At 49.8% G+C, this 26,773-nt stretch overlaps 11 protein-coding genes across 11 annotated transcripts; 6 read left to right on the plus strand and 5 right to left on the minus strand.

Annotated features, from left to right (window-relative positions):
- Positions 1-355: 355 nt before the first annotated feature.
- Positions 356-1,635, minus strand: MRS44_009715 (uncharacterized protein; the record flags this gene model as incomplete). Its single annotated transcript, XM_046270981.2, has 3 exons — positions 356-393; positions 446-1,011; positions 1,073-1,635. 3 exons carry the CDS (start codon positions 1,633-1,635, stop codon positions 356-358), a joined length of 1,167 nt encoding a protein of 388 aa, XP_046131852.2.
- Positions 1,636-2,386: 751 nt separating this feature from the next.
- MRS44_009716 (uncharacterized protein) lies at positions 2,387-4,591 on the plus strand (the record flags this gene model as incomplete). Its single annotated transcript, XM_046283738.2, has 4 exons — positions 2,387-2,518; positions 2,592-2,695; positions 2,748-2,815; positions 2,871-4,591. 4 exons carry the CDS (start codon positions 2,387-2,389, stop codon positions 4,589-4,591), a joined length of 2,025 nt encoding a protein of 674 aa, XP_046131851.2.
- Positions 4,592-6,281: 1,690 nt separating this feature from the next.
- Positions 6,282-7,398, plus strand: MRS44_009717 (uncharacterized protein; the record flags this gene model as incomplete). Its single annotated transcript, XM_046283737.2, has 2 exons — positions 6,282-6,361; positions 6,645-7,398. The coding sequence occupies 2 exons, from the start codon at positions 6,282-6,284 to the stop codon at positions 7,396-7,398; spliced, it is 834 nt and encodes a 277-aa protein (XP_046131850.2).
- Positions 7,399-7,424: 26 nt separating this feature from the next.
- On the plus strand, positions 7,425-8,590 carry MRS44_009718 (uncharacterized protein; the record flags this gene model as incomplete). The annotated part of the gene is made up of 2 exons (XM_065620277.1): positions 7,425-7,868; positions 7,961-8,590. The coding sequence occupies 2 exons, from the start codon at positions 7,425-7,427 to the stop codon at positions 8,588-8,590; spliced, it is 1,074 nt and encodes a 357-aa protein (XP_065476050.1).
- A 434-nt stretch (positions 8,591-9,024) lies between these two features.
- On the minus strand, positions 9,025-10,389 carry MRS44_009719 (uncharacterized protein; the record flags this gene model as incomplete). Its single annotated transcript, XM_046272792.2, has 1 exon — positions 9,025-10,389. One exon carries the CDS (start codon positions 10,387-10,389, stop codon positions 9,025-9,027), a length of 1,365 nt encoding a protein of 454 aa, XP_046131849.1.
- Positions 10,390-11,263: 874 nt separating this feature from the next.
- On the minus strand, positions 11,264-12,674 carry MRS44_009720 (uncharacterized protein; the record flags this gene model as incomplete). The annotated part of the gene is made up of 5 exons (XM_046271037.1): positions 11,264-11,325; positions 11,376-11,481; positions 11,530-11,926; positions 11,975-12,465; positions 12,516-12,674. 5 exons carry the CDS (start codon positions 12,672-12,674, stop codon positions 11,264-11,266), a joined length of 1,215 nt encoding a protein of 404 aa, XP_046131848.1.
- A 331-nt stretch (positions 12,675-13,005) lies between these two features.
- On the plus strand, positions 13,006-13,853 carry MRS44_009721 (uncharacterized protein; the record flags this gene model as incomplete). Its single annotated transcript, XM_046270997.2, has 2 exons — positions 13,006-13,543; positions 13,591-13,853. 2 exons carry the CDS (start codon positions 13,006-13,008, stop codon positions 13,851-13,853), a joined length of 801 nt encoding a protein of 266 aa, XP_046131847.1.
- A 1,214-nt stretch (positions 13,854-15,067) lies between these two features.
- Positions 15,068-16,862, plus strand: MRS44_009722 (uncharacterized protein; the record flags this gene model as incomplete). Its single annotated transcript, XM_065620278.1, has 4 exons — positions 15,068-15,419; positions 15,517-15,644; positions 15,689-16,277; positions 16,321-16,862. 4 exons carry the CDS (start codon positions 15,068-15,070, stop codon positions 16,860-16,862), a joined length of 1,611 nt encoding a protein of 536 aa, XP_065476051.1.
- A 2,209-nt stretch (positions 16,863-19,071) lies between these two features.
- MRS44_009723 (uncharacterized protein) lies at positions 19,072-20,127 on the minus strand (the record flags this gene model as incomplete). Its single annotated transcript, XM_046276606.2, has 2 exons — positions 19,072-19,780; positions 19,826-20,127. 2 exons carry the CDS (start codon positions 20,125-20,127, stop codon positions 19,072-19,074), a joined length of 1,011 nt encoding a protein of 336 aa, XP_046131844.1.
- A 104-nt stretch (positions 20,128-20,231) lies between these two features.
- Positions 20,232-21,087, plus strand: MRS44_009724 (uncharacterized protein; the record flags this gene model as incomplete). The annotated part of the gene is made up of 4 exons (XM_065620279.1): positions 20,232-20,384; positions 20,426-20,732; positions 20,798-21,006; positions 21,055-21,087. 4 exons carry the CDS (start codon positions 20,232-20,234, stop codon positions 21,085-21,087), a joined length of 702 nt encoding a protein of 233 aa, XP_065476052.1.
- Positions 21,088-22,092: 1,005 nt separating this feature from the next.
- MRS44_009725 (uncharacterized protein) lies at positions 22,093-26,348 on the minus strand (the record flags this gene model as incomplete). The annotated part of the gene is made up of 10 exons (XM_046276604.2): positions 22,093-22,219; positions 22,270-22,348; positions 22,396-23,119; positions 23,166-23,588; positions 23,796-23,980; positions 24,156-24,559; positions 24,604-25,158; positions 25,204-25,610; positions 25,661-25,875; positions 25,925-26,348. 10 exons carry the CDS (start codon positions 26,346-26,348, stop codon positions 22,093-22,095), a joined length of 3,543 nt encoding a protein of 1,180 aa, XP_046131841.2.
- Between the last annotated feature and the right edge of the window lie 425 nt (positions 26,349-26,773).

Below are 26,773 nucleotides of genomic sequence, written 5' to 3' on the forward strand. Positions count from 1 at the left end.
TCACTTGTCTCTCATACGGACAACTGCTAATAGAGTTTTATATACGAATATCACTGGAGGTTTTCCAAGTATGCTGTCAGCTTGGGTGGATTAACGATTCGGTGTAGTCCATGTCCGGCCGCAAACTTGGGGTGCTGAGGGCCAGCATTGCAGTATGTCTCGGCAGGTTCACACTCAGTCCGCAGACGATCAGTGCACGTCATGTGAAAAACGGTGGATAAATGCTTTAAGATTTTGAAACAATAACTATAAATCGTACGCATTCTCAAAAGCCCAAAAGGTCGTAACAGCTATCAATGCGACTGACAGCTTGACCTACTTCTCGCTACACATTGTTCCCACCTGAGGGCTTGCTCTAATAATCGTTACTCTCTAGAATTGCATCGTATACCCCTGCGAGGTTTTGTTAGTGCAAGCATAGCAGAAAAAGAGAGAGAGAGCTTACTGGCGACATCTGGGAAGATATACTTCTCGTAAGCTAGTCCTGTATGTGTTGTCCACCCCGCCACTCTCTTCACAGGTGCCTTCATTTTTAGTAGATTATGTTCTTGTATCGTAGCTGCAATTTCAGAGCCGACTCCAAAGTTCACCATACTCTCGTGGACTACCAGAGCACGCCCGGTCTTGGCAACGCTATCGAGGATTGTCTGTCGGTCCCACGGGAAAATGGTTCTCAGATCAATAAGCTCGATGCTTAGTCCAGGACGGTCTCGCTCAGCGGCCTCAATAGCTGCCATGCAAGTGTACAATGGTCGTCCATATGAGATTATTGTGACATCGCTGCCGGTCTTAACAACCTCAGCTTTGCTAATAGGCAAGGTATACGACTCGTCGGGAACCTCTTCGACCGCGGCTCGATACAGGATCTTGGGTTCCATGAAGATGATAGGGTCTTGGGACTCGAGGATCGCCGACAGAAGCAGGCCCTTCGCTTGCGATGGGGATCGAGGCACCACAACTCTGAATCCAGGGACGTGGCCAAATAGAGACTCGGGCGATTGCGTGTGGTAGCTGATAAACTCGGAGTCAGATCTGGAGGCCGAGATATCGCTAAGCTTCAAGCTAGACTTACAGCGCGCCATGACCAACGCCACCACAGGGCATGCGGATAACGAGACCGCCGACATTGCCGCCTGTTTTACCTTCGCGATATCGAAACTTGGCTGCCTCGTTGACGATCTGGTCAAAGGCTGGAAAGACGTAGTCGGCAAATTGAATCTCAACCACAGGCTTCATGCCTTCCGCAGCGGCACCAATGGCTGCACCAACAATACCCTGCTCGGTAATTGGAGTGTTGAAAACGCGATGTGGCCCAAAGTCATTCTGTAGGCCAGTTGTGCAACGAAAGACGCCGCCAAAGGCCACATCCTCGCCGAAGCAAAGAACCTTGTTAGATGCGCCTAGGGCAGTACGCAACGCGTCGTTGATGGATTGAAACAGGTTCTTGCGTGTCGAGGGACCATCAGTCGGAAGACCTAGGGTTTGGGAAAGAGTTTCTCGGTTGTGATGTAGTAGAGGAGTGTTTGCGAAATCGACTGGAACATTGAGCCTTCGAGGTTTGGCAGCCTGTGAAGCAAAGCGACGGACGTGCTGAAAACCCATCTTGCTTCGTGACGCCCCTGAGATTGAAGCCATGTTGAAGGTGAATATCAGTCAAAATAAGATTGCAAAAGAAAATATTCAGGAGCTTGGATGATTGATACCAAGCCAGCAAGTCACACAGCAAGAGTACCCTATATCCATAACATTTCCTGCTTCCCTGCCACCATCCTGTATCCTCATCCTCGGTCCAAGTGATCGGACATACACTCACATAGCTGCCTCCGAAATCACACTCGTGCCCGGCTCGTGATGGCTACCGACGGTCTTAAGGTCGAAGGCCGGTGTGATCTGCTTTCGTGGCAGCCTTGGTATTTTGGGCCGATTATCGGTTGTAGATTTACAGATAACATGAGCTGTAGATGTAGATAGGGCGTGAATGACAAGCCGGGGAGAGTGTGCGCACTCCGGAGATGACAGGGTTTAAGATTGCATATGAGGCGAACCACCGCGACCCACCCGTGAGACTAGTCTGAAGGCTCGTCCGTGTTATTGGGTGGACTAGTGGCTGTCATTATCTCGGGGCGATGTTTGTCCCCGAGAATCCTAGTTGACTCACCATCCCTTTCTAGGACTGCCCCGGCTTCGGAAGAGAGGAAGCTTATGAGCCTGTTTACTAGCAATCTCTCCCGGAGAGTGACAGTTTTCGAGTTCATTGTCATTGTGTCGAGTGCACTCAGTCTTCCATACCTGCAACTCTCACATTCACATTGACGCTTCAGCCGGCAATTTTCACTGTTCACCGACCACTTCACTTCCCTCCCAGAGACGGAGTACTGTTCCCATAATGATTCCTGGCCGTTGGTCTAGGGTGGCAGCGCGCTCGCCCACCACTTGGCCCTCAAAATGCTTTCCTCGAATGCGCACAGTTACAACTCAAACAGGCAGCACCAGGAGCCCAAACAAGCGCGAAAGACGGGTATGCTGCTCTTCTCCTCAGGCCTGGCGGCTGAAAAAAGTGTGTACGACTCACTACTAACTCTGAGCCCCAGTCGTTTGAGAGTAAGCGAACTTTGGCTTCCGAAGCAACGGCACAAGCAATCCCCCAATTCTACCATCCCCCAAGCGAACACCATGTGGACTCTCTGGATGACTCGTGAGTACCTAAGGATGGCACTTCTGGATTGTAGCTTAACATGACGCCTTAGATTCATCGGAATGTCAGGCGCTCAAATATTCCACGAGATGATGAAAAGACACAACGTTGAGTGCATTTGTGAGTCAACCTCTGGTCTTAAGTGTTTTCCTGGGCTAGCCACTAACAGGTATAGTTGGATACCCCGGAGGAGCCATTCTCCCTGTTTTTGATGCAATTTATCAGTCCGACTACTTCAAGTTCATTCTGCCCAAACATGAACAAGGGGCTGGACACATGGCCCAGGGCTATGCTAGAGCCTCCGGCAAGCCCGGTGTTGTGCTGGTCACTTCGGGTCCGGGAGCCACTAACATGGTCACTCCGATGCAGGATGCGCTCTCTGATGGTACACCGCTGGTCGTCTTTTCAGGACAAGTCCGAACGACCTCTCTTGGTAGCGACGCCTTTCAGGAAGCCGACACGATAGGCATAACGCGAGCTTGTACCAAGTGGAATGTTATGGTTAAGCACGTTGATGAATTGCCCCAGCGGATTAACGAGGCTTTCGAGATTGCTACGACAGGGAGACCTGGACCTGTTCTGGTTGATCTGCCTCAGGATGTCACTGTCGGTATGCTGCAACGGCCAGTCGCTGCGAAGGCTCATGTGCCGTCAAGATCGATTCGACATCAGATGGCGGCGATGGCAAGGGATCATGAGCTTGAGATTGACCTCAGACGCGTTGCTCGTCTGATTAATCTTGCTCGCAAACCAATCATCTACGCTGGGCAAGGTGTCATTCTTTCAGAAGGTGGTCCAGAACTGCTAAAGCAATTGGCCGACCGGTGTTCTATCCCTGTCACGACGTCACTGCAAGGTCTCGGCGCATTCGATGAACTTGACGACAAGGCCCTTCACATGCTCGGTCTGCATGGAACAGCATACGCCAACATGTCGATTCAACACGCCGATCTCATCCTGGCTCTCGGTGCGCGTTTTGATGATCGAGTCACCATGAACGTGTCCAAATTTGCCCCTGCTGCTTACGCTGCGGAAAAGGAAGGACGAGGAGGTATCGTTCACTTTGAGATGGTACCGAAAAACATCAACAAGGTTGTGCAAGCCACAGAGGCCATAGAGGGCGATGTTGGGGCCAATCTGAAGCGACTATTACCGTTGCTTGATAACTGTGCGCCAGAGAGCGAGAAGCGGAAAGACTGGCTGCAACAAATTGATCAGTGGAAGAAGAGATGGCCCCTATCCAGCTTTGACCGCGACTCCCGTCATGGCCTCATCCAGCCGCAGGTCGTCATCGAGGAGCTGAACAAGCTCGTCGCACATCGGAAGCAAGACATGTATGTCACCACTGGCGTCGGGCAACATCAGATGTGGGCGGCTCACCATTTACGGTGGCGGAAGCCTCGCTCCATGATTACGTCTGGTGGCCTCGGAACTATGGGTTTTGGGCTTCCAGCGGCGATTGGTGCCAAGATGGCACACCCGGACGCTCTAGTGATAGATATTGACGGCGACGCCTCGTTCAGTATGACATTATCTGAGCTATCCACGGCGGCGCAGTTTAATGTCGGTGTCAAGGTGTTGTTGCTTAACAATGAGGAACAAGGTATGGTGACGCAGCTCCAAAACATCTACTACCAAGATCGCTACGCACACACACATCAAGTCAACCCAGACTTTGTGACGCTTTCCGAGGCGATGCATGTGCAAGCTCGGCGATTATCAGACCCAAAGGAACTGGTAGAGGGTTTGGACTGGCTGGTTCATTCCAAGGGGCCGGCCCTTCTTGAAGTGATAACCGACAAGAAGGTCTGCGTGTTTCCTACCGTTAAATCGGGAGGAGGGCTCGATGAGTTCATTGCATATGATGAAGGTAGGGCACCCATCCATCCCTCTTAAGACCCAACTGACAGGTGTTTAGAACAAGAGAAACATCGGAGAGAACTCATCCGTCAGCGGACGAGTGGTGTACATGGCTGAGCCTGGGCATATGGTAGTGTTGGAACATGAGGGATTGGGAAGATCTGTATTTCCTGATGCGCCTACACTCTAAATCCAACATGATGGTGCGGAGATTGCTCTAAAAGAAAACGGGTGGGAATTCATTTACTCGGATGTTAAATAGCGATTGAGCATTTACGAATCACTGGTATTTTTGTGGGAATCTGGCACTCTATCCTCATATCACGCCAGGGGAATTAAAGGAGGAGAACGTACAGTTTGCCCAGAAGGGTCGCCGTGGTGCTTAGCTCTGTCATAGTCGAGGCTTGACTTGCCAACATCCCCGGGCGACATAGGCTGTGCCGTAATGTTGTCAACCATGAATGTAGGTGACGGGTTGCGACTCTTCTACTGCAGGCAGCAGAAGGTTAAAAAAGAAAAGGCCACTGTGCTAGCATTAGGATATGATGCTATGATGTGTTGACAATGTGTTCTTTGTTATAGTTGAAGCCCGGCCCTTGATAGGTTAACTGAGCTAGAAGATCGTAGGTGATGGGTTGGTATCTGGCGGAAGTGTGTTGGTGAATAAGAGCTTGACAGTGGCTGTAGAGAGTTGTGAGATGAAACATTTCAACACAGGATGCAGTGGATAGAGTCTGGCTTAAATAGATAACCGTCAAGTCCAAGGCGGAGGATAAGGGGTCACCTCAAAGCCTGGTCCATACAAACCAAGATCCCAGGATCACATGCCTTCCCGCATTTTGGATTGCCAGCGACAATCCTCGCCTCTAATCTTGCTACTGAAGCCCATATGTGCTAGATGAGGCAAAGCCATGGACCCATCTGTTATCTGCTGGGTAGAGAGAGGGCGAGGTGGTGGCCAGGGTTTCTGCATCGTTCGCGGGGTGGCTACACAAAATGAACCGTGTAGCTAGTTATGAGCAAGCTTGCCCAGGATTATGCAGGTGTGTTCGGCCACGGACGTGGTAACAAAGCTAACCGTGGCTCTAACCTGACCCGGTCAAGGCTAGCAATTCCTAGCTGCATTCAGTTCCTTATAATCAGCTTGGATAAGACATACCTATCGTGCTATTCAATGTCATGATTGCAACAAAGAATTCAGTACCAGCCACAAAAGGAGCCCAGGATTGCCAACGATTCCCAACTTAGCCGTCAGTAGATTATCTGTGGAAGCAGCAGAGTAGTCGGCTATTACTTGACTCGGCGCAAAATAAGTTCGGGGTATTGTCATTACGCCGTAGTAGGTGGTGGGCACCTTGGCTTGTCGGCGTCTTGTTTTTTGCCGAAGCGTACGAACGAACTAAAACCACTTAAATCAGAGTAAGGTCAGAGACATGCTTTATAGAAAGGATATTTTTTTTCCTAAGTAATTTAAAAATAGCAATTATGTCTGAATTATGAATATGACCTAACAAGCGATACAAATACAGCTTGTAAGTAATAGAACTTCCGTCAGAGAGCAAACTTGGGATCAGCTACATTTGTAAATAGTACTCTATAAAATAGTCACTTCGCATTAGTAACCTAAACCTAACTAGGTAATACCTCCAATACCCCTGCTCCTCTAATTCCCGTCTCCTCTCAGCTCTGTTCTCTATCTTTCTACATCCTCTCGGCCAGCTGCACAATGCCGGAATCTTCTGGTTCCAGCAGCGAGCGACGGCTTCGCTCAGCCACCCCATCCTTGCCTCAGAAAAAATCTGTTGCGTAAGATTGCACAGCGACAAAACAGACATCAAGCTAACTCCATTGCCCAGCTGTCGCCCATGTCATGTCCGCAAGATTCGATGTTCAGGAAGCAAACCATGTAACAACTGCACTCGCGAGTCCGAATGCATCTACCCAACACGAGATCGTCAAGTCAGAGTCCACCAAAGGTAACCTCACCTGTCCGATAGCTCCCTCCTGTATCCACCCCCATCAGTGTTCTTTGTCATTTCTCTGGGTTAAACAGTAAAAAAGCATCGAGAACTCTGCTAACATCACCAAGTTTCCTCGACCGCATTCTTCAGGAGAATGCAGAACTACGTGCCCGTCTACCCCCGTCCGAGTCACCTCCCGTCAAACCTGCCCCGACCCTCTCTCATCATGACCCGATACCGAACGATGACGAAGACGCTGCTCAGAACCAGATCCTAGAAGAGAGTGACTGGTTTGCTCACACCAGGAGTTCCGACACACCCATATGGATTGGCGAAATTGCTGACGCCGCGTTTGCTACTCGCTTTCGCCAGTTTGCTTCCTCTTCCAAGGCACCAAGTCATATCCCCCGCACTCAGTTTGCTTCTGATGAAGCTCTACGTGGTCTCGCGGCCACAACCCCGCCATGGCCTTCGCCTGCTTGCGCCAGGCTCTTAGTCGAGACAGCACTCCAGTTTCTACGTCACAACTACCATATTGTACGACGGAGCGAGGTTCTCGTGTTGAGCACAGGTGGCTTTGACCATGTCGGCCACGGGACCAGCCCAGCCTCCACAGCCAAGATGTGGGCAATGTTTGCCATAGGTGAACTGCGATCAAGCAAATGCCTAAACATGAACAATAACTTCCCCGGTTTGGCTTACTTTGCGGTTGCGAGTGATGCCATTCGTATGATCAACGAGAGGCCTCAACTAGAGGTTATCGAGACTCTGCTGCTTCTAGTGAGCCCTAAGCCTTTCCCACCCCACCTCCTTGCTGACTTGTACTCTTGGCTGTATACTCCCTCGAAACAAACCGTCGACATTCGGCCTGCACCTTCGTAGGCTCTGCCTTGCGACTTGCGACTATCATGGGCCTCCATGTCAACATCGGACCTGCCTACGTTCCAGATCCCGAGCTGAGGGAGCACCGTGTTCGGGTCTGGTGGTCAGTCTACGTCCTTGACAGGTTTCTATCATCAAAGATTGGCCTACCACTACTGATATCAGATGATGATATCTCGGTTGACCTACCATCAACGAATCCAGCTCTCAACTCGGGAGACTTTGGTGATCACGTCCATTTGATGGCCGTGGTGAGACTTGCTAAAATCGCAGGAAACATCTCCAGATCACTCTACGTCCGAACACCTCAGCGTGGGACGTTCCTTCAACGGGTAGAAAGGATTCGAGAGGAACTTGGTCAATGGAGAGACCAGCTGCCCGACCACATGAAGCTCGACTTTACTCGTGGAAGTGGCAGTGACATATACTCTCAGCCTGTCACGTCCCCTCTGCAACTCACATTCAACCAGGTAACTGCCCTTGAGCCTGCTCCTCCCACCCATGCATATCTAGATACTTATCTTTGCAATTATCGTCAATTCACCTGTGTTGACTCTCCTAGTTGTTGATACTAGCAACAAGACCAGTCCTTCTCTTTGTCTTTCGACGTCACATGGAAGGAAGTGTCGCGACCACAGCAGACACCAGTCTTCCTGGCCATGCATTAGAGATTGCTGACGCCTGTATTCACTCTGCGAGACAATCCTTCCAACTATTGTCGCAGTGCTGGGTGAACGGCGACTTTCACGTCTTCAATTATTCCTATGTTCAACATCTCTTTTCAGCTGCCGTCATTCTCGCGATAGCTGGTGCTCTGGGTCGAGAAACTTCGCAGAACGACAACGATGAGTTCGATCTTGCATCAGGCTTCCTCCAGCAACTGGAACAGAATGGCCATTTCGCAGCGATGGAGTTTTACTCTCACATCAAGGAGATTCGATCTACTCTAGAGAGAATGCGCTCGACAGATGGTTCCCTTCTTACATCTGAGAACTCTGGGTCACAGCCCTCTGTACAGACTTTCCAATCGACATTCAGTGACCAGACCATGGCAGCAACTTCACATGACGACGGCCACGGCCTTCAGTTTGTGGATGATTTGCCTTTAGACCTATCGTTCCTTGATGATTGGATTTACGAAAATGCTCTTCAACAACTATGTTGGGAGGAGCAGTTGCCCAGTAATGATTAGCTTTAATACAAAACATGGAGTTTACAGTCTCGGTGTTATCTTGTATTTGAGGTATTTCATGGTGCCTCACTCCTCCTTTAAGATGTCCCATCCGAGAGAGCGTCGTAGGGTGGTCGTGTTGGCGTGGTCCGTCAGCCGGGTGGATGGTTTCCTCGCGATTGGGTCTCGACTCTAATCTTCTATAATAAGTGTCCCTTCATACTTTCCAGACACTCTCTCTGTCTACGAAAAGGAAAGCGGCCAATGAACAAGATGTTGAAGCGAGGATGGCTTCCAAGGGGCCACTTCGATCACGCGACTACCACGACCCAAAACGAGGGGCGAGCAGCAAGAAGCTCTACGAGTGCTGAGAAAGAGGTCTCTTGAGAAATGGAGGAGATTTTCTTGCGTAAATTAATATTCCCTATCTGAACCTCCTCTCAGACATTGCTGCATTACCCCTTTCGCTGCAGCGTGTGATAACCAAGCTTCTCTCTCGCCTCGGCAATTGTAGAACCTCGGGATATCATTGATCTGATGCCTTCCTCACTCTTCTCAATTGTCTTTGCAAGGGCAGCCACCTCACGAGCCCGGTCCCGGGGCACGATAACAACACCATTCGCATCCGCCACCACAATATCGCGAGGACTTACTCTCACATTGCCCACGCCGATAGACTCATTGACACCTCCAACTTGAACTCGGTCCTTGCCCGTCCGCATCCATCGTCCGGCAGTAAATATTGGGTAGTTGTCGCTAATGGCACGATCGACATCACGGCACACACCATCAATGACGGTCCCCGCAATGCCTCGCAGACCGGCGTACTGGGTCATGATGTCTCCCCAGACGGTACAATCCGTGCGTCCACCATTGTCAATAACAACGAAGTCCCCAGGGGCCACGTCATCGATGAAATCACCCACACTACCGGGAGGGTTGCTAGCGGGCACGTAGCGCACCGTGAAAGCTGGCCCAACGGTGGTTTTTTGGTAGTTGGTCAAGGGCAAAATGTTGAAAGCCTGCCCTGGAATGCCAAGCTTATCAAGGGCGTCAGAGACTCCAGGAGTATCAGAATCGGCAAACAAGGCGACGAGTTCTTGATCCCCAGGGGCGGGTTTCTTGGGGTTCCCCTTGGGCGTGTCGTTGGTTGTCTGACCGCCGGAAGTCGTAATGGCATCGAATTGCTTGTCATGCATGACTTCTGCCACTGAACGACCGGTTCGAACTTCTTGAATCATGTTGGTCTGACGACGATCGATGCGTTCCCCCAGGTCTAGAACCTCCTCGATACGGTCGGCAGGTACAAAGACGGTTCCGCAATTATCAGCAATGACATAATCGTCTTGATTCACCTTGACACCTCGCATCTGAATTTCGGTTCCAGAGTCAAGCTGGATCAGTCGATTTCGAGCACTAATCATGGTAACACCACGACCAAAGACGGGGTAGGCAATATCTCGGCTGCCATCAATATCACGACTCATGCCGTCAATGACAGAACCACGGATCTTCTTGGCCTTGGCTGCGTTGGCAATGATGTCTCCCCAACACGAGATGCCCTCAGTGCCGCCGGCAATGACGAGGACACGGTCATCTGTTGTCACCGCGTCTATCACGGGTGTGATTAGGTGCACCGTAGGTTGGCTGCCCTCAGTCTTGGGCCCAACTTTGATGGTGCTGGCGCGACCAACAATCTTGGGACAATCCCAAAGGGGGCGCAGGCCATAAGTGGCTCCAGGGAGGCCAAGAAAGTCTAGCGCATCGGACACCGTGTTGGTGTCCAGCGCGAAAAGACGGTCGAGAATGCTGGTTGACATTGTGGACGAGGTGAATCGTATTTTTGTTCAAATTAGAAATGATAAGACATAGAATGCCAAACGTTTACAACATATCGTCAGCTTATATGTCAAGCAAAACACCTGCGAGGGTTCCTGTACCGGGCAAAAAAAGATAGCCGAATAGTTCAGGTCGGTCAAAAGAAAGTGGCCGACTGGATCGGCGTTGGAAACTAGACTTGGCCGAAGGCTCCACTCACATTCCCGGCAAGCACCATAACTCGCCGCTTGGTTTATGTGAAAGAAATTTTAAACGGCTACTTACCAAAGCCGCATTCCGAGTTGAGTAGCCATCCTGCTACAATTCTCTCCATTCAAACATCCAACTGCCATGATGTTTCGTGAAACGACGGAGATTGTTTTAATACTCGTTTCCACAGGGCTTCAATCAATGCCTATAAGAGAAACTCCGAGCTTTTCTCATAGTGGCTTCCAAGCATCTGGATTGTTTTATCCTCCCTATATTCTGTTGAATGCCCTCCTTACCTATTCGTTTTCATCAGCAACGAAAACCAACGACCCCAGTTACTCCTACAACAGGAAATATTTCCCGGCTGATTACGCTCCTGGACTAACTTCACAACGCTATATTTCGGGTGCTCGGGCTGAATAAATAAACCATCCCTGTGACTGGCATTCCATAGCCAAACGCGCCAAGATATTCGGGAAGCCTGGCTGCACCAAGTTTAGCAAGCTCAAAACCATTAACGTTCAGAGGCATCAGGGTCAGGTTTCTCTAGGACTACACAGACAAGATGTTTTAGTCATTGTTACTATGCACATACTTCTACTAAACTAGCTTTAACTGACTACCCAAATTTCATCCAGGACTCGTAGTTCTAGACCATAACTTTGCCTATTCTGACCCCAGAATATCGTGCAATGCAGCAGCAACGCTCTCCACATTGTCTCTTGTCACTGAGAAAACGTCAGGAACCAGAACCCTAAGCATAACGCAAGATACTTACATCCTGTCACAGACAGCCTCCCCGACGGAAGGAGATAGATGTGATGCTTCTCTCTCAACTCCGCGACTTGGGCGCGAGAAAGTCCCGTCATCGAGAACATTGCAATCTGCAAGGTGTTAACACACTGCTGCATTCTTTGGATAACCAGACTTACATCTGAAAGTAGGTGTTTCCAAGATCCCCGGACCTTTCTGCGCTCGAGTCCTTGATACATACTCAATCGCATGTTCTTCATGCGTTCACTCATTTCTACTAAATCTTTGAGCCACTGCTTGAAAAGGATCGGATCTCCAAGAATCTCAGCCACGATTCTCGCACCATAAGATGGGCAAGAGGTAATCTCAGCCCGTGAAAGCTGAGTCAGTAACAACGTCGTGTTTGCAGCGGCTTTGGGGTCTAGGGCAACAACATGGAGAACCCCTATTCTCTCGCCGTACAAGCCAAAGTTCTTCGAAAAAGACTGCGCAATGGCAAATTCCATGTCCAAGCTGTCGTAAAAGTGAGTTATCGCAAATGCATCTTGTTCCAGGTTTCCAGAAGCAAAACCTTGGCTGTGAAGGGTCAGCCGTCAGTCAGACTTGAGTACTTGAAAGACTTACTATGCCATATCAAACACGGCAAACAGCCCAATGTTTCTGCAGATGTCGGCAACAATCTTCCACTGGCTCTCTGTAAGGTCCGCCCCCGTTGGATTGTGTGCGCATGCATGAAGTATGACCACATCCCCTTTCTGGGCATCCTTGCGCAGAGTTTCCGTCATCCCTTCAAAGTTGACCTTGGAGTTTTCCGCATCAAAGTATGGATAGAATCGCTGTTGAACGTCTGGTCCAGCGAGCTTCCAAATCTCGGTGTGGTTGATCCAGCTCGGGTCAGAGATCCAAACCGTCTTGGGCTTCAGCCTGGTCGAGAGAAACAGGGCGGCAATGTGGTTAGCCCCTGTGCCAGAAACGGTCTGAATTGAAGCCACGCGCTTCAAGTCCCTTGTTGTGCCAAAAGCTAACTTCTGGGCGCCTCGAATCAAGCCTGGATGGCCAGTCAGGGGCAGATGTTCATGGTTGAGGCTGGGGTTTGCATGTATTCTCTCCTTGGCCTGTAAAAGTCAGCCCAGTCCCAGTTACGAAATATCAGCCAACAACGCACCTGTGCAACTGACGGTAGAATCCACGGCTTGGCGTTCTCATCGCGGTAGAACCCTGGGCATAGGTCAACCTTTTGCTTGTGTGTATCCGCTTCGTACGCGGCTACGAGCGAAAAGGCTGGGTCGGGTTGGGTAGGGGGAAGCTTGTCAAGGTACGACATGTCTGCGACTGATGAATGGGTGGCAAGCTATACACAGATGAAAGCTCGCATCGAGACAAGAGAGGTGCAACGCACTTATACAGAAAAACCGACCCGATTGCAAATACTGGAGGCCGAGGTCGGCAGCGAAGAGTATGGTGATTGATCGGCCACCAGCAGGACGCCGGTTGTCGGCTCGGCCTTGAGCAAGATGCCGACTGGTGGAGCTAGGCAAAGTCAACAGCCGTTTTGTTAAAGTTCTTTATTAACCAGCGGCTTGCCCAAGTGTTGTATCAAACACGCACATTATTTCCTGCAATTCAGACCAATCCAGCGTTGCCCAACACTCAAGATGGACTACCACTCACCCCTCACAACCACCGTTCACAACCCGCAATTACGGCTCCTCAACGCCCTCCGCGCCAATTCAAGGCCAATAATGACCTTTCTTGGACTTCCATCCTCTCGTACGGCTCAACTAGTAGCCTCAACCGACCTAGACGGCATCATCATCGACTGTGAGCACGGGCACATCAGCGACGACGCAATGCACAACTCCATCACCGCGATCTCTTCACAAGGCGTCTCCCCACTTGTTCGTATTAGGATGACCCACGCAGATCTGATCAAGCGCGCTCTGGACGCTGGTGCTCACGGCATCGTCGTTCCCATGATCAATACTGCCGATGACGCCAGGGTTGTGGTTCAGAATGCCAAGTTTCCTCCTCAAGGTTTAAGGGGGCAAGGGTCGGCATTTCCCGGATTCGCACTTGGTGTTGACATCCCGACGTATATAAAGACGGCCAATGAGACTCTCATTACTTGCCTGCAAATCGAGTCCAAGCTGGGTGTTGAGAACGTTGATGCCATATGTGCAGTGCCCGGCGTCGGTAAGCACTCACCCTCCTCATTCTGTTCGGTTGCCTAATATGACAAGACATGCTATTCATCGGGCCTAATGACCTAGGCCTGTCTGTTCTCGGATATGTTCCAGCCAAAGGAGACGAGCCCGAGTTTGTGGAGGCGATTGAGAAGATCGTCAGTGCTGCCAAGAAGCATGGCAAATGGGTTGGTCGGCTGTCAAATGATGGAGCTTCAGCGAAAAAGCATCTAGAGGTTTTTGATACCGTAGCATTAGGCTACGATGTTCGCGCCATTCAGAATTGGTACAGAGCGGAGCTTAAAACAGTACGATCATAGAATACACACATTAATTTAAGCCTCCCATGCGCTACCTTTCAGCATGCCCGTTTAATACACACCTGTCCTTAGGTAAAGCAACAAGTAATGTCACGCAACCTTCTCAGCGAAAATGACGCCTTCGGAAAACAACCCAATCACATTTGAGCATGTGAGATGCTTGGAACACATGGTACACGCTCCGCCCCTTTCCTGGATCCCGAAAAGTGGTACAACCAGTCTCTGGTCCTCTTTGGAACTCCATAAGACAAATCTCTAGATAAGGGGCCAAAGAGGAAGTGCAGACGCCTATGAGCGATGGCCCCTAGTTACTTTGAACCTTGACAAAGACGTTGGCCTCGGTGAGCGACTCCCTCTTCAATAGCACGTAGAAACCCTCGTTGTTTGTGTCAGTATTTCTTAAGATGCCTCGTAAAGGACCCAGCCAGAACTCGGAACGGATGCATACGCAATAAAGAACGCCTTACGCGTTCTTTGTTGGGGACAAGCTGGAGACCCTGGTTTCGCTGTCGAATCTAAAGCAGGCCTTGTAACTGGCGACTGGTCGAGGGCAAGGCTAAGGAACAGGGGCAAAGTTCTGTAAAGAGGGTAAGAGGGATATTGGGGTATAGCTCAGGGCGATGTACCATGGGTGTATCAGGATGTCATCTTTTGGCTGGTATTTATTTGGCTTGGAGAGGCCCAGGTGGTCACTGTTTTTCTTTCTTGTCGTTTGCTTACCTCTTGGCTTGATTTATATACCCTATTTCCTCATGTCACTCTTGTGCCAGGAAATGGTCGCCCAGCAACTTCTAGATGAGGACTGGGCTGAAACGGCGGGCGTGTAGATCAAATACATGCTGAACCAAGCCACTGTGACTCCAACCCCTGTACCTTCTCCCAAAGCAATAATTGCAAGACAATAATATTTCTGCTGACAATACATATTCCATCTTCCTTCTCATTCGCCGAGTCATGTGTCACGGCTGACCCGCATGGTGCTCAGAGTCATGACATCAACGACTCCAGAATCGACCTAAACAACGCCCTAGCTGATTCAAACTACTTTACCACGTATTCATATTGTATCGACTGACTGTCTGAATCTTTTTAATCGTCTGACCGTTTATATCTCGCCTCCTTTGCCGTGTTGAAGCGTAAATCATCGAGCGTCATTCTACAGACCCCTCATCGCACAAACACGAGGAACCACGAGAATGCCCGTCACGCGAGCAATGAAATCGCTCAATACTGGACTAGCATCTGAGCCAGAAGCAGCGAGAAGTCCCTCAAGCCATCCCTTTCTCTATGGCCTTGATGGCCTTACGCTCTACGAAAAGAAATGCATTCTGGTCAACCGCGAGATTGATGCCCAAGGCATGGGACGATATCAGTGGTACATATGGGGTCTTTGTGGCTTTGGGTACATGCTTGACTTGCTGTGGGCTCAAGCCTTTGGTCTGGTCCTCAGCCCCTTGCAGCAAGAGCTGGGGTTTGGTAACGATGAGTCGGGCAACATTTCAACCAGCTTCAACGCTGGACTGACCGCCGGAGCCTTTGTCTGGGGTCTTTTAGCAGACATTATTGGTAAGCCCTCCTGTCTGCAAAGGGACTCAGACTGACTGTCCCACTAACCGAGCAGGCCGCCGTTGGGCTTTCAACCTAACCTGCCTCATCTCATCAGTCTTTGGGCTATGCTTGGGCGCATCCAATAGCTACAACACCTTTCTCGTCTTGACCGCATTTGTTGGCGTCGGTGTCGGCGGCAATATCCCCATTGACACTACAATCACACTCGAATTCATCCCTCAGGTTGGTAGCCAAGCTCAGCGCGTTGAAAATGTTAACGTTTCTAGAATAAACGCTTCTTGCTGGCGTGCCTATCCATCTTTCAACCTATTGGCGTCGTGGTCTGCAGCGCCATCGCGTTTGGCTTCATTCCAGTCTATTCATGCTCGCCCAATTTTTCAGAGGCCGAGCCGCTCCCTTCTTGCAACGATAACGTAACGCAGACACCATGCTGTTCACGTGCTGACAATATGGGATGGCGATATCTCCTGTTCACCCTGGGAGCAATCACTCTTTCCATCTTTATCCTGCGGTTCTTTATCTTCAAGTTTCGAGAGACCCCAAAGTATCTCATTTACCGAGGGCGCGACGACGAGGCGCTACAGACTCTTCAACACATGGCCAAGACAAATGGGAAACAGTGCGGCCTTACGGTCGAGATGTTTGAGTCTCTAGAATCCGAGCAAAGTTCCCTTGACAGCAGCTCTAGTGCGAGCCCTGCTCTAGGTGGAACAAGTCGGCATGTCGAGTGGAGAGAGAAGACCAAGTCTGAGCTGTCTCGATACAAGATGTTGTTTGACGGCTTTCAAATGACACGCCTCACAATCTTGACTTGGTTGACATACATAATGGATTTCTGGGGCTTTACAGTGGCTGGTAAGTTGCCATGTCCCATTTTCAACACCACTAACCCAGACAGGCTTTTACCTGCCACGCATCTTGGCTCTCAAGAATGGTTCCGAGTCTGTCAGTCTATCTTCAACCTATGCGGCGTACATATACACGTATGCTCCAGGAATCGTCGGTGTACTTTTAGGTGCCATGATGTATCGTATTCCTGCCTTTGGGCGAAAATGGACCATGGTATTGTCTGCCGCCTTGATGGGCACATCGATCCTCCTCTTCTCTACTGTGGATACGAGGGCTAAGAACGAGGGGCTTTTCGCCATGGAATATTTCTTCCAGTCCATGTTTAATGCTGTTTTGTATGGTTGGACCCCTGAAGCATTTCCAGCACCAGTTCGCGGCACAGCCTGTGGCATTGCGGGATTCTGGGGCCGATTGTTTGGCATCGTCAGTCCTCTCATTGCCCAGCATCTTTATGGTCGATCCACTGGACCAGGAGGCGAAGGAGACATCAACAGTGTTTTGTATCTGGCTGGAGGTGTCATGTTGGGCTGTGTTATCAGCACGGCACTGTTGCCAACAGAGTTGATGGAAACAAAGGATGAGCGTTCTTAGATCGTTGGAGCATTTTGACTTTCTGAACAAGCATATGCTGCGGTTCACACCGTTATATATGAATGGCTAGTATAGTGGGGGGGATATAGTCTGAGTCGTCTTTTTTCCGTGTTCTTTCGACTAGGATGCAATCGTTTCTCTTTTAATCTTCATGACGCCGGCTTGAGCATTGGGTCGTCATCACCACTTACGTTTACGGGTTAGCATCCCTACACCTGAATGCGCCGCCCAGCCCATGGCCTCAGCACCACGGACGCTAAGCTCCTGGAATATGCCGGGTCTAGTTGATTCCGGAACGGAATGACTCAAATACAGGCCGGTGCTTGGTGTTCTAAGGAATGGTGGCGCTTCTGGCTTGCTCTCCGTCTTATTGTTGGTCCTTTTTCCTGAGCTACTCTGAACCCAGACAACCTTTTTTCTACAGTCTAGCTGAGGAGAAAGATAATATTAGACCTAATTACAGAACAGATCTCCTCTCGTGCACGTTCCCCTGAGCAACCTCAGCTGTCTCCCCACTCCAATATCATCGCCCACTCATCACCTTTTAACAGAGTATTCATCACATGAAACATCTTTTCCAGAAAAAGCGCTACAATTGGCGGCTGGAAGTGCCGTCTTCCGGTCGGGATGGACGATGAAGCTCCAGTTCCAACTGCGGTTGGATTCATGTCCCATACGCAGGGAGGCAGCACCAGTCTATTCTATACTGGCGTTTTCATGCCTGTCTTTTCGATACCTATAGTGCTGCTACGCCTATGGACTTCTCAACATGTTGTGAACAAATGGCATAAAGACGACAGTAAGCCTTTGGTCAAGTTGTGGCAGCAAACCGATTGACATCTTGTTTCTAGCCCTGGTCGTTATCGCTACAGTATGTTGACCCAACTTTCGGATATTTTTCTGATCATGATATAGGTCCTTAATCTATGCCAATCAGTTCTGGTTTGCATCTGTATGCCTTCAGTTCGAAGTCCAGAGGCGCGAGCTAATGTCGTATGCAGCAGCGCGGCTCGGAAGCGGAGATCACATCTTCAACGTCTCACCAAAGGAATTCAGCTTGCTGCTCGATGTACGTCAATGGAGAACTCTGATCAACTCTTGACTAACACGTTTGTCTGCAGTTAAGCAAGTGGGCAGGTGTTCCCCTATATGCTCTGAGCACACTCGTCATCAAAGCCGCAATCCTACTCTTCTATTTACGATTCTCCGTAGATAGATCCTTTGAATTCTGCACGTATACCGTGCTATTTGTTGTTGTTGTCTACTGTTTGGCTCAGTGTATCGGACATATGACCATCGATTGTTACAAACCCACTGACTCAGGCTGCCAACCACTCGCCGTTCTGTTTATTGTTTGCGCTGCGTGTAACGTAGCAACTGACCTCGCCATTCTATTCCTTCCAATTTGGATCCTGCGTCCAATGAAGGTCCCTACGGGACGGAAGGTTGGGATTGCTTTGATCTTAATGGCGGGAGGCTTGTTAGTCTCCTCTTCCTCGGTATTCCACGATCCACACGCTGACATCTTCTCAGTGTATCTGCCGTCAGTATTGTCCGTTTGATATCAACTATATACGTCAAGACTGAGGATCTTACCTACGAATGGGGAAACAGCATTAAATGGAGGTAAGGTGCCCAGTTTATTAACGCTACTAGCGAGTGCTAATCTGTGCAGTCTGATTGAGTGTTGGTCAGGGCTAATATGTGCTTGTTTGCCTTGCATCAAGCCTTTCTTTACAAGATACTTTCCTTCCTTTCCTCTGTGGAGTTTACTAGAAGACAGCAGTGGATCGATGCGACAGTTGAGGACGATAGATTAGTTGCTCAGCCACGGGAAAACAGTTGTGTCAGGGTTACTATTGGAGGGGTGGCGGATAATTAAGCTCAAATCCTTCCTTGGACTAGGTCAGAATCATCTGTTGAAGCGATGGTGCTTTGGTATACAACTCACTCTCTTGTATAAAGCCCGGCAGTTCATGGTGACCCTTTGAGAGTAATTTTGTCATTATACTGGCCAGTTTCGTGATCTTGAATATAGCTGACAACCTTGCGCACTTATTACACTCAGGACTTATTTAGGGGAGACTGTTGCTGTCAAGGGCACCTTGAACGGTCAAGTTTGCTCACGAGGGCTACACACCACGACCAAATGATGTCTCAATAGTTCATGTTCTATTCGCTTCTATCCTTAACTGATAAGAATTCTAACTTATTCCTCGCTTTGGTAAAAGTTGGGAAGCTTGAAAAGCTTCTTGGCATTGTCCTTTGCAATCTTCCTCTTGTCCACATCGTTGATCGCAAGTGCATCGTACCAGGTGCAGGCATCCGAGAATGACTCGAATGGGTAGTCGATCGAGAACAGAATCCTATCAGCTCCAACCTCTGTAAGACAGAACTGAAGAGTAGATGTCGAAAAGTGGCCGCTGGTCGTGATCCAAAGGTTGCGAGCGAAATACTCTCGGATTGTCAACTTGCAGTCAAGGCCAAGAGGCTTCTTGACATCCTCAAACCAATGGTTGATACGCCACATATCGAAGGGAATGTGCTCTCCCAGGTGGCCTAGGACGATCTGAAGCTTTGGGTGTCGATCAAAAACACCGTTGGTAACCATGCCGAGAGCGTGAAGGCTGACTCCTTGGGCAAAGCTCAGGGGAGGGCCAATCAACCACTTGCGCTTCGCCCAGAGCTTTTCATGGATGCTTCCAGTGGGATTTCGGGGGTGGAGGTAGAAGGGAACGTCTAGTTCGGTCACCGTTGACCAGAAAACGTCCCATTCTGGTCCGTCATAGAAGATCATATCGTCGCCATCAGAGCCAGCTCGCTGGGTATCGTTGACCAAAGCGCCCTTAAACCCATACTTGGTTACGCATCGCCTCAACTCCTCTGCCGCTTCTTTAGGATCATGCATTGATAGAGTGCTGCGATTATTAGCGGGTGCTTCCAAATTGGTGTGATAAACTCACGCGAAAGCACCGAGCCGATCAGGATGCTCCTTGATTGCACCAGCAATGTAGTCGTTGACTTCGACGGCTAGTGATTGAGCCTCCTTCGGATCATACACATCCTGCACACCAGGTGCCGTATATGAGAGAATGGTGTATCCAACGCCATGCTCGTTCATGTACTTGATGCGTTGCTCAGTAATGTCGTTAATCTCGGCAGCGTGCTTATCGGGGTCGACTGCAAAGAGGCCTGCCCACCATCTTGTGCGCTCCTTGAATCGGGGGAGAGCAAAAGCTTCTTCCAAGGCAACTTTTCCGAGCATTGTGATGAGATATAAGATAAATGTATAAAATGTCAATGGTTACTATGATAAAGCAAAGTTAGCACTTCAAGCAAGCCTCTTTATAATATTACTTGTCAACGTTAATGACTTCTCCTCACCTACATCGCCGCGTAGTCCAACCGGACAATGCACCAGATGGCGGCACGGATGAAGCAAGGATCGGAGCGGATAGTGCACCGGGAGGTCCGGGACTCACCCGCGACCCGATCAACTGCCCCAGACTTTGCGGAAGCGGGGTAGATCGACACTACTGCTGCCGAGACGCCACTTGACACAGACTTCCGATGATGTCTCGGGAGTCGGCAACCGGGATACCCAATGCTTGGTGTCGCAGTACGCCGCCTTTGCTGACGGCCACAACTTTGATCCTTTCAAACCAGGCGTGTACAGTACTTCAGTCAAGATGGATGGTTCCTACAGCGTACAGTGTCCTCCGGACCAGTCGGTTCATCCTGACATTGTCGCGTTCCTTCAGTCCTTTTACAGCGTCTCAGATACGCCAGGAGAAACCGAAAAGTATGTCGACATGTTTACAGAGGATGCGACATTTGTACTCGCGTCCAAAAAGGCGGCCGGTCATGCAGGTTAGACTCTCTCTGGTAGTATTGGGGTGATATTGACGTTGCAGAAATTACAACCTTGAGACAAGGGATGTGGGAGGCAGTGGCTTCACGTAAACATCAGCTCTTCCAAATCTTTCCTTTTGGCAAAGGTTCCGACGAAGTAATGCTCTACGGCACGGTCGCCCTCCAACTCAAGAATGGTGGCTCGGCCAAGATTGACTGGGCAGCGAGGGCCGAGCTTGTGAGATCGGCTGCCGGCGGAAACTATCGGTTTAAATACTACCAGGTTTATCTCGTGAGTTTTCTGCTACCACATGACGTCACTGTGCTGAATTATGCGTAGGACACGGGCGCGGCAGCGGCGTACAAGAAGTAAACAGGATGGCGGTGGCCTTATTTACTGCAGAGTGTCTATGTATAATCCTGTCAAAATGTACAATGTCAGGGTCCTGCTAGAGTAATTCTCCTGAATGACCCTAACGTTGCTGCAGACTTGGTTCGCATGAGTTGGCATGGCAAGGCCTCTTCGGAGAAGTTAACCAAGTAGAATACACAATACGTTGCTTAAGTTAGGCCTGTTCTCTTTGTTTTTAGTGTCCCTGTTGCTTCTTTGACGAGGTTGTCGTTACGTTTTGAACGAAGCCGAACCTACCCTAGATCTGAGGCGGTAGTAAAGTATTTAACGTGGAAAGGAGCTGCAGAATCCAGGGAGCAAACTCGCATGTAATATTAAGTGAAGAAATATTTGGACTTTAGTTCAATGAGATGTGAATCCATTGATCTCGTCCGAGAAACCTTTACAGATATCCTAGCACATTCCATATTATCTAGATCATAAAACTCGGCTGCTTTGACAACACACAGTTAGACTAGTAATATAATTTTCATCACATATACTACAAGTCTAACTTAGCAGTGAGCGACCACCAAGCACACGGCTTCTAAATTGATCTATATAGGTTTATCGGATACGTATCCAGCGTGCTCCTTTGCGAAGACAATGCCTGGCCTGTGATCTTCCCATCACCCAAATCGGACGATTACCCGATTGGGACAGACCCATATTTACCCCGGATTCTTGGTGGGGCCGGGTCGGCAACGGGCATGGCCGATCGGAGCTGTACCTAAGGCTCAGGATGTCAAAACTGACTGCACCTCGTGGATGATATGTTGGCGGTGAGAGACGGGAAATAGAAGCATTTGATGCTGGAACTTCTTATTAAGTGCTTGGAGAATTGACATTATTTACAAGCATCGTCGCTCGAGTTATAGCTGGTCAGGCAAGCAGTGGCGACCTCTAAATGAACAAGCAGGACATGTACAATGTTGACTGGATGGGATAAGTGAAGTATGCCGCTTTTATTAAATAATACATCATGACCTAGGAACCAATAATAACACCATTCGGAAGCTCCATTCCAAGAGGGAGGCCGCATAGGAACTTGCCCAGATACTTTTCACCTCGCTTCTTGGCCAACTTTTCCTCAACATCCTTGTACATGTCATACCTTTGAGAGGTTAGTCGATTCCTGGAATGATAATGATGGATTTAACTTACGCATTCATCTCCTCAATAGTCAATACTTCCTTCTGGTTCTCTACCTTGTAAGTAGGACAGTCCTTGTTTACGGAGAAACCTGGAGGAGAATTAGCTTGTGTATGCAACGAATGTCAGGAAACTCACCAATTCGCTCGTTGATGTTGTAGGCGGCCTTTGCAGCAGCTGCCTGCACTCGAGTAGCTCGAGGCAGACGAACCTCTTCATAAACAGCAAGAGCCTGAGAAACGTCGCCGTTAAAGTAGCGCTTGTTGAACAAAATACCCAGGGCGGCAGCATCCTCAATAGCCATACAGGCACCTTGGCTTTGATGAGGCATCATGGGGTGTCCAGCGTCACCAAGCAGACAAACATTGCCCTTGTGGATGTAAGGATAGGGCTTGTGGACCCAAAGTCTCCATGGCTGGATTTCCTTGCCGATAGCAAGATGCTTGACAACTTGAGGGTCGAGGTTGGGGTATGGCTTCAGGAGCTCCTCAACTGGTCGATCCTCTGCTCCCCAGGCCTGGGTTGTGTAGTCGCCTTGTTCCCTGGGGAAGAAGCAGTAGTAGGACAGTAGCTTGCCACCGTTGCAGGGCGACAGCACGATCTTGTCCCACTTTCCTTCTTGACCACCCCAGTACTCGAGAGCGCTGTCCTGAGAATAGTCGACAAGACCAGCCTTGACAGCATCCTCAGTCATGACGTTGCAGTGCAGGCAGCTGGAATCAGCGGGCTTCTTCTCAGGATGGATGCCCAAGATGCCTCGGACTGCTGAGCCGATACCATCAGCGCCGATGATTAGGTCATGCTTGGCAGTAACTCCATTCTCAAAGGTGATTGTGCCAGAGGGGATATCGATTGAAGAGCACTGAAATCGTTAGTGGAGGCAGATGCGAAAGGATTCCATCACTTACACGATGCTTGACCTTGAGAGTGGCAGGTTGACCTTGTCCTTCTCCCATAGCAGTATCCTTGAGCATGGCATGCATGTATTGTCGGTGAAACATGTTGTAGACGTAGCCCCATCGCTGTTCGTAGTCGTCAAGATCGTAGACGCTGACAGGCTCGCCGGTCTTCCAGTCACGGTTGATGAGCTTCTTCAGGACGACAGGGTCACCCTTGGCAACATCAACATCCCACTCGTGCAGCCATCGAGTTCCGTTGGCTGCGCAAGAGACCGAAGCACCGACTTCACCGGCAAAGTCTGACCTCTCGTAGATGGTTACATCATGGCCAGCGCGTCGAAGGGCAATTGCTGTTGACATGCCACCGATGCCACCGCCGATAACTCCGACGCTGAGACGCCTCCAGCCAGGCATGGTTTCCGTATTTGTGTCCTTAATCATGGTGATCGATGTGTGTCTTGATGAAGTTGATCTTGAGGTTGAGTGTTGAGTTGGTGTAATTGATCTGAGCCGAGCATGTGCTCTTGTGTCTTATTTAGCTTTGGCTTGGAGCCATATCACAAGCAGGTAGAGGCGGGATAAGTTGCAATCAATCCGGACAAGTCCATGCGCCGCCCGACCAACTGGAGCGGATCTGACATCAACGCCCATCATGCGCCAAATCCATCCACACCACTTGGCATCGCCAGGCGTGATCGGGTGCTGACCAGAGCCGCTATCATCGGGTACTGTACTTTGTAGGTTCTTATCCGCTAGCGTCGGGTAATGCACCAGCGATTTGGCAGGTCCCTTGCCGCCATATCTTTGGCTTGGTGAAATGGCGGCTATGCCCAATAGCGTGGTCTAGCCTTATCAATGCTATCATTCACAGCGGGCTGCTGATCTCAGCGGAACATGAATCTTTCAACGGATCAAGTTTATAGTGGTTTATTGCAGGTCGGCAAGGGTATCTAGATCATGATAGGAATGGAAAACTATCCCACTGCGAAATGTTCAAACTCTCCCAGTCCAAGCAGAGATCAGCTCCCTCCAGTTGTGGAAATGACCAGTCTTGTGCTGCCTCATCATCTAGTCGTAGGAAAAATTGGCCATCATTAGGGGTAATAAGTGGCCAGGTTGACTCTTGTGTACTGGATTCGCCTTGATCTCCTGATGAATCAAGGCTAAAGATCTTGGACACATATCGACTTCTGCCTGACGACGTCTCTTTTGAGCGACGCTTTGCAATGGCACTAGAGAGTGTTGTCAAAATCTCCAAGTAATGTGCCGCTTGTGGACTTTGCTTGGACAGATGTGTGAGAACTTCTTTGGCTCCTTGAAAGGCAGTTTCGATATCGGAGTCGACAGGGTACTTGGCAAAGATCTCAAACCCTAGAACTAGCCCTGCCGCGAATATGAGGGCCCTGAAAGGTTAGAATAGTGTAAATCGCGCGATATGATCACTTACTTCATGATGCACATGTTTCCCTGCAAGAGGCCGGAATTCAGGGCCTCAACGCATGTCTGAGAGAGATACATGGCAGCGTCAAGACAGGCAGCAGCTAGTTGAGACGGCAGAGCTCCTCTGGGTGGTCGGGAGGTGAGCGCAGAGATAAGAAAAGGCCTCGATACAAGCATCACAGCAAGGTAGTAGAAACAGGAGACATGTACTCTGGCGACTGCTCCATGTTGAGGAGGCAAAGATCCTGGGCTGGCCTGTTCTGTGCACACTGTGTTTCGAATAGAATTGGGTAGATGTCGTTTCCAGTTCTCAATATCTTGCATCAACTGTTCGACAATTGGTGTTGTGATCTTCTTTTGGTCGTACAGTGTGTCTGTGATGTCGTTGATGATTGTGACAATCTTGTTTGACGCAACAAGGCAGTCCGTGATGTGATCCCCTGGTTGAGCAACGTCATCGAGGTTATTTCTGTCTGAGCGGATCCCAGCAGTCGCGGATGGCCGGCCCAAGATTGAGTTGACCAGTTTATCAACGATACATATACTCATCCATATCCGTAGTCTGCTATATGTTAGCACATGTCTAGATATGATGCTTTAGGCTCACCTGAGCTGGTCAGCAGGTCCAGGCTTCTCTGCGTACGAATCCCGACTGTGCAGACCCAAAGCAAGAGCGGCCTTGGCAGCGATGCCCAGATACATGAAAGCAGCGTTCCTCCGGCACTCTCCAAGCATGTAAAATGCCATGAGAAGAAATGTGCGGACCATATCTATATCAGGATCTTCAAGGAACCCCACAAAGGCCTGGCGACGGGCGTTACGAAAGGACGCCTGTCCAATGCTCTTTGCGCTTGCAAGAGAGTCACACTGAGCGCCTATGGCAATAACAAGGTCGAGTGAGGCTTGTTTGAGCGATGGTAGACTACTAATGCCACCGGGGGTCATGATCTTGTCCGGAGACATGAGTAAAGCCTCAAGCTCCGACGGGTCAAAGACGTGGATCAAGGCCTCAGTCTAGACTGGTTAGCAAGACCTGCAGTGCTCAGGGATGTAGATGCACTTACGACAGCGTAGTAGGACCTCAAATACCTGAGCTTTTGTTCCCCGTCTAAATCCATGACATTGACTTCTGGCTCTGGCGCGTTTGCTTGAGGTGTTTCAACCTCGAGCATTCTGTCGCTCTTCTCATTGTGTGAAAAGGCTGAAGGACCGATCTGCTGCGATACCAAGTCTCGTACAATTTGGAGGAATGATATTGACGCAGCGCCGCCAATGTAGACTGTTAATCTTAGCAAAAAATGCAATTTCTGGGTTCATCCTGCCCGTACCTCGCTCCCCGCGTGAGTTGAGTAGCATGCGTGGGGGATTGGTCGAAGACGCATCAGTCTGTTCGCTCTGACTGCCCTCGCCATCTTCCTGGCGAGAATCCGAAGGTGACAACGGTTGAAACACTTCGACTGTGTCGGCATCACTTTGTTGAACCGCGTGATTGCTGGTGCGTCGCCTCGGACTTGTAGGCTCGTCTCTAGTCCATGAATTTGTATCGCTTGCAGCTCGGATTGATGCCTCTGCTCTCGCCCTCGCCCTAGAGCCCCGGGGTGCATAGGTTATGAAGCACTGATGCTCCAAACCCCGGCGGAGGCACTGAGTGCAGGGAGCCGAACCACTGCACCTCTTCTTTGCCTCACGACAGAGATTGCATGCCTCCACAGCCCTCTGACGTTGATGTGCGGGAACTTTGGGACGAGGCATGTTGACGACTGGGTCTTACTGGGGCATGTTGCAATGGTTTTCGGGAAATGCGATGGCGACTTGGGGGATCTCGGTTCCAAATCAGTTCCCGGCCGAACCTCCAGCCGCTGCAGATAACGAGGTGACGCCAATTGATAAGCAGTGCCACCGAAGCACCATTTTGCGGGGTAGACGTGACCAGGCCAGGGATCATTCTAAGTCAGCCATTCCTTCTTGGGAGCAAGCCACGAAGCCAATGTCTCAATTGATGATTGATTGGCTTAGAGTGCGATTCTGTGCCGACTGAACCCACATTCCGAGTTCCGAACTTCCGTCAATGAATCTGGACCTGCCTGGGACAGATATGATCTCGTAGCCTTTACTGATACATGAATAAAGCCTTGATTTCAGGATTACAACCATATTTGTAGGCTGTATATATATTG

Source organism: Fusarium solani (assembly GCF_023522795.1).
Source record: "Fusarium solani strain SB1 chromosome Unknown bctg00000006, whole genome shotgun sequence".
NCBI lineage: Eukaryota > Fungi > Ascomycota > Sordariomycetes > Hypocreales > Nectriaceae > Fusarium > Fusarium solani.